Genomic DNA, 6000 nt, shown 5'->3' with positions numbered 1-6000 from the left:
ATCTCAAGTCGGCACTCTACTCGCAGAAGTGTGTCAAAACAGGATTCCAAGTGTTGTGAATGCTTCCTCTTTGTGGATCTCTTTCTACGCGGATCATACAAAGCTGGCTGAGAGAAATGGGTTTTTGGCAACATTTTCCATGGGTACGTAAGCAAGGGTGTGTGTGTGTGTGTGTGTGTGTGTGTGTGTGTGTGTTATTAGTGTATGCATGTATACTTTCGTATGTGCGTGTATGTGTGTTAATTGTATCTTGGTAGCGTATAAGTACGTACTTATAATTAATGAAATATACACACAATAAAATCGCATTTTTTTTCATTTTGCTTTAATTGTTAAGACAGAAATATTTTTCTCAATACTTGTCAACTATTCTTACATTAGATACAAAAGATTACCTATTTAAACGAAGCTTCCCGTAAGAACGTCTCTCGACTGTAGAGCCCGTGTTTAACGTGATAAATATGCCCAAAGCACGGAACTATAAGGGAGCAGTTTTGTGATGCTTCTTATAACGTGTCTGAACAGTAAAACATTTTACTTGTTGTTGATTGTGGTAAAGTTTTTCTGAAAATCATGCGTATTCCAACATGTTTTTATATACATGCGTGTGCTTGCTTTGGCTTCTGTCCAACAGTACAAAAACCAGAAAATACCCTTGACGCTAACATTGTTGACGCCAGCAGAGTACCTCTCCTTGACAGGGATGAAAGTTCCAGCGCAATTATTTCGAACACTGGCATTTCCATGGAGAGTTCACATACCACTTTTATTATCAATGACGACAGTATATATCCAACAGAGAGCTCACTCAACACTATAACCTATGACGTCACCACTGTTATCAGTGACGTATATTCTGAGGTAAATTCTGCTCTGCTTACCGCAGAGAGTTACATCACCAGTGTTCCATTTATTCAAAACGTCGAACCTTCGGTTCAGTACGCTGACAGCACATATATCAGTGCCCAAATTGACGGTACACAAATTAGCGACTCGGCTTGGTTTAATACAGCAACCGCCCCCACGCAAATACTTGATTCATCGATGGTATATCCTAGCTGGACAGAGACTACATTCCAAGTTGAATCAAACTTAAATAAGCCAACTGTGATATACGCTGATTCCAGTATCAGTACTTCACAACCTATGGCCATCCCAACGTTCAACTCCCAATCAGATATGATTTTTTTGGAAACACCGAGTTTCCGCACAAATGCCATATCACCAATCCCACTTTCTAGCAACAAAACCACCACATACACATCGTCTGTGACTAATGGTGGTGACACAGATACCCATATTGCCACGACTAGCTACTTGCAAGAAGTTTGGCAGTCTGGCGTCTCATCCAACAGCGGCTCCACCCTTGGTCCATTCATGGCATCGCCCTCGGTGTCCCCGGGAGTTCTGAGTCATGCTGTGTCTTCAGTCGCAACTAACACATACCAGTCGTTAGGCTTATCTACGGTATTCACTGCAACAACGACAGCGACTGGTGTTTCTGTTGCTTTTTCTGTTGACCGCAGCTCGATTCAAACGCTTCCTGGCGTCTTAGACAGCGACATGTTGCCTTCAATATCCACTGCAACAACGGCAGCGACTGGCGTTTTCAGCCACACTGAAACATCGAATAATTTCACCCACCTGTCAACAGAAGACAGTACCACTACCGCACCGACAATTGGTGAGGGCAATACAACGATTCCAAACACTCACACGACCAGCGTTCCTTCAGAATGTCCACGTGTACCGGAGATACCCCATGCGTCTTACAGCACTAACAAAACTGCCACTGGGACTGTGGCACAATACACCTGTGATGAGGGCTATGCGCTGGTCAGTACGTCAACTTCCGGTGCAATTGAGTGCCTGAACAACGGGACGTGGAGCAACTTTGACGTCCAGTGTGAACGTAAGTACGACTTGGACAGATTTTGAATCTATATGATAATCATTGGACCTTTGCATAGCAACATTTTATTTTCCTTGGAAATTTCAGCACTTTCTGTTGATCACCCACGTACAGGCCTAATATATCCAAAACCATTGACAGGCCTTATATTTTTAGCTTTTCAATCACAATTAGAAATTTAAACTCCAAAATAGTGAATAGATCACAAATATTTTTAACGATTGTGAACAAAGTGTACTGGTAGTAGCATGTGCGCTTAGCGATAAAGTTGAATTTTCCAGAACTTTTATTATATTTTATCTGTGAAGGTCATACTGCTCATTCTGTGACGTTAAACCAGACAATATGAAAGTGTCTTAAAGATTGGATAGCTTGAATTGACATAAATGGCCTCCAGGGTACATATATCTATTGTACTTCTGACCCAGACTATGTTTAATTCGATTGTTTACTTTTGTGAACTATTGTGATCATTTTCCACATTTTCCATGAAGGCGCATATCTATATTATCCGACAGTTTCATTCATCAATTGGTAAAGACTCAAAATTATATATAAGAAGTAGGACGGGTTTATACCTTGTTTCTCAAGCACAATTATCATGCTCGTCTTTTATTTCAGTGATAGTTTGTACAATTCCAAACGATGTTACCGAGATTACCATTGTCAGCAAACCCATAATTGTTTTGTACAATAAATGGGTGGTATATTCCTGCTTAAACGGCTCCGTTTTCCCCGATGGTGACGTTAGTCGACGCGTCCGTTGTGTTTCCAAGACAAGGTGGATCCCAGACTTTATTGACTGCAGCAGTACGTAATCATTCTTATATATATATATATATATATATATATATATATATATTTATATATATACATATATATATATATATTGGGGGGGGGGGATAACACCGATCCCAAATTCCCGTTAACAGGCCTGCCTTAAAAACACACTATATGCCTATCGTATTATTAAAGACAAACAATGATACATGCAAGTAGTATATGGCCAACTTATTAAGATACAGTAGTTCGTACTATTTTAAAGGTACATATGAACTTAGCATCGGTGGAGCGTGGATTCCCAGTAACATACATAAACCACTTCTACTAGTTTCTTATACGACTCAAATAAATTCGAAATGCCAAGTGATAAACTGAATAAATCACTGGATCAGCCATAAAAGAGCTTGAGACTGCTTCTTTCTTAAAATTTTTGGTAAGAAAATAAACCTACTTTCGTGACCTACTTTTCTGTCCCATTAATATACAGCATAGAATGCTAGCTCCATTCAAATATCATTTTTGTGAAAAATTAAACAATTCCTTTTCGCAATCCTCTTAGTTATACTGCTTGAAAATGTATGCTGACTTTTGGTCGGCTTTTGTGGCAATAAATTGACTTCATATGCATCTTAAAACTGATCTACGTTTTTCTAAGCTATAACATTTCAATGTTAATTAAAATTGTGCTACCCTACGAACTGTTAATATGATTGGTTTTCTTTGGCATATTTCATTTTCGAATTCCTATAGTACCCTGTATATGGGCACCTTGTTAAGATAGCTCGTACTATTTTAAACGGCATTGATCTACGTTTTTCTAAGCTATAACATTAATTGCGCTACCTTACGAATTGTTAATATGATTGGTTTTCTTTTTAATTTTCCAATTTTTATAATAATAATAATAAGTATACACCTCTATTAAATGGGGTTTTCTGAATGAGGCTTTACTCTTTTTCAGACACCAGTTTAAGTCTTCCTGACTCATCCCGTCGTCTTGGAAACCCCCGCATGGAGGCGCCACTGGCTGGATTCATAGGAACCTTTGGGTTAGCAATAATTGGCTCCATTATTGCTTTTATCGTTGCGACTGATATTGCCACAATAAAACAGCATCTGAGACACATGAGAAGAAACCTTAGACTTAAACGACCGACTAGCAATTATAAGAAATCATACAAAAAAGAAAAGTTCAACCAAATGAAGGGCCTTGGCGAAGCATAAATGTACATGTAATTTCGTTTTTAGGGAACGATGGCTGGGTCCAAATGATCCACAGGGATAGTTTCACTGACAGCGATTTAAGCTTTCACGGACAGTTACATTAAAAACATATTTCACAGCAAAATCAAGAACATACATTATATGAATTATATACACTGCCGAGATTGTATTTGCAATAGCAAAACTAAATAGAAATTCTTTCGATAACACAAATGCTAGGTGGAAATAGAAACAGAAAACACACAATCTGAACAGAGTGAAAAGTTGCCATTGACTTTCGTTGCATGCATAACAAAAACAGTTGAAGTAAATATTTGACAGTAATTCAAGGCACTAAGTCTATATTAGGTATTTGTGTATTATAAAGAGATCAGTGTTTTTATCTTTCATTGAAGAGCACATTTAGTTAATATAATTGGTGAGATAGAAGATGGGAAAGGGTTTTGTTTAAGTTATAGATGAAGTCTTTGTTTTCTACTCAAATTGCTTCTTTTAAGGCATAACACGTTTGTGATTTAATTGTGAACAAGCGTCAATCAACTTACAATGCAGTGAATATATATATAAGATGATCATTTTATATCAATATCATTATACGTAATGTTACGTACAATTTCACTGAACTGTGAAGGACAATTTTTGACAAATAGTCTGAAATGCATTTTGACTTACTCTATACATGTATATAAATAGACTGCTGTATATTCCAATAATCCTTGTGTGCTATGTATAAGATTTAACCTATTACAAATAATAGGTTTCTTCTTACAAGAGCTCTATTAAAATAGATACACGTGTTTCAGATCTGGACTACCCTTGTTATCAGGTGACCTCTAGGAGACCTTTCAGGAACGAGGCTATTGATGAGTGCTTCAGGTAGAGGCTGTGTTAGTAGGCTTGTTAAGGGTCAAACGCTGCATTTTATGGTACAAATGTCTAACTTGGCATGACTGTTCCTTGGCCCAAACTGTGGAACCTACATACGCTTGTAATAGGTCAATCGGTACTATTCAGGGGGCTCAAAAGTAATTTCTTGTGCTAATTCGGTGACGCAAGATAATAAAAAGGCCCTCTAGTTTGATTTATGAATTGTAGTTTTATATTCACAGGGGAATGATCTGATCTGTAGGCAATATCTATATCCGCGTCTCTCAGATTATTTTGTAGGTCTGGGGAGATCAGAATGTAATCAAGTCTGCTCCGTTTATTGTTTGGCCCGTACCAAGTATATCTTCTGTCTGTCGGATGCAGTTCTCTCCATGCATCAACCGGATCGAAGACATACATGAGAGTTTTAATCTCGTCATTTGCTTTTACATTATTTCTATTAATGTAGTTGAACGTATCTCTGTCTTAATCGATTGGGGACATTCCAGTCACCTGCGATTATAACGGAGGTGTTCCCCATAACTTCCAGGTGATTTTTAATGTCGTGGAAAAATGAAGGTGTATCGTTATTAGGTCCGTAAAGGACTGTCAGTGAGGCTCGAGTACCTTGGATAACGCACTCTATTAATAAGTAATTCCCGTTTTTTTGTGTGAGAGATTCACTCACTCCATATAATTTTATATTGTTTTTTTTTCTGGAATATTATTAATTCCTATTTGAACGACAGTTTGCTTCCATGGCCATTTGTTTATTGTCTTTTACTGTCTTCCTAAGTTCCCTCAGCTCCCTTTCTCTCTCGGCCAGTTTTCCCCCTCAGTGCTTGATTGTCCATATTTACACCATCCATTCGATCTCTCATCTCGGTTATCATGCTGGCATGCCTTTCCTCTATTTCCAGAATACGCTCATTGAACTCTTTTTTACTTCGTAAATAACGTCAAGCATTGATTGCTGGACTATCTGCCTGAGATCATCCGTTTTAACAGTGTGTTTCAGTTCTTTTTTTTTCTCTTCTAATTCGTTCAGTATCTCATTTTGTTGATTGAACGAATTCCCCTCTTCGCTGGTGCTTGATAATTGGCTGTGAGATCTCTTGCCACTTGACGGCTTACAATGTATGTCTTTAACCGTTGCATTCGGTTCGGCTGGAGTAAAGTATTTGGCGATGTTATCCATTGTCTATACGATAGGC

General features: G+C 38.1%; 1 protein-coding gene across 1 annotated transcript; it reads left to right on the top strand.

Annotated features, from left to right (window-relative positions):
• The first annotated feature begins 558 nt into the window (after positions 1-558).
• Positions 559-4465, top strand: LOC147759619 (uncharacterized). Its single transcript, XM_086997761.1, has 3 exons — positions 559-1912; positions 2534-2722; positions 3657-4465. Exons 1-3 carry the CDS (start codon positions 574-576, stop codon positions 3917-3919), a joined length of 1791 nt encoding a protein of 596 aa, XP_086853887.1. The 5' UTR covers positions 559-573; the 3' UTR covers positions 3920-4465.
• The last annotated feature ends 1535 nt before the right edge of the window (positions 4466-6000 follow it).

The sequence above is a fragment of the Lingula anatina genome, chromosome 10, assembly GCF_051362555.1.
Source record: "Lingula anatina isolate TDL-2025a chromosome 10, LinAna3.0, whole genome shotgun sequence".
Taxonomy (NCBI): domain Eukaryota; kingdom Metazoa; phylum Brachiopoda; class Lingulata; order Lingulida; family Lingulidae; genus Lingula; species Lingula anatina.
The sequence above is the reverse complement of the archived record's forward strand: the minus strand, read 5'-3'. Positions and strand labels throughout refer to the sequence as shown.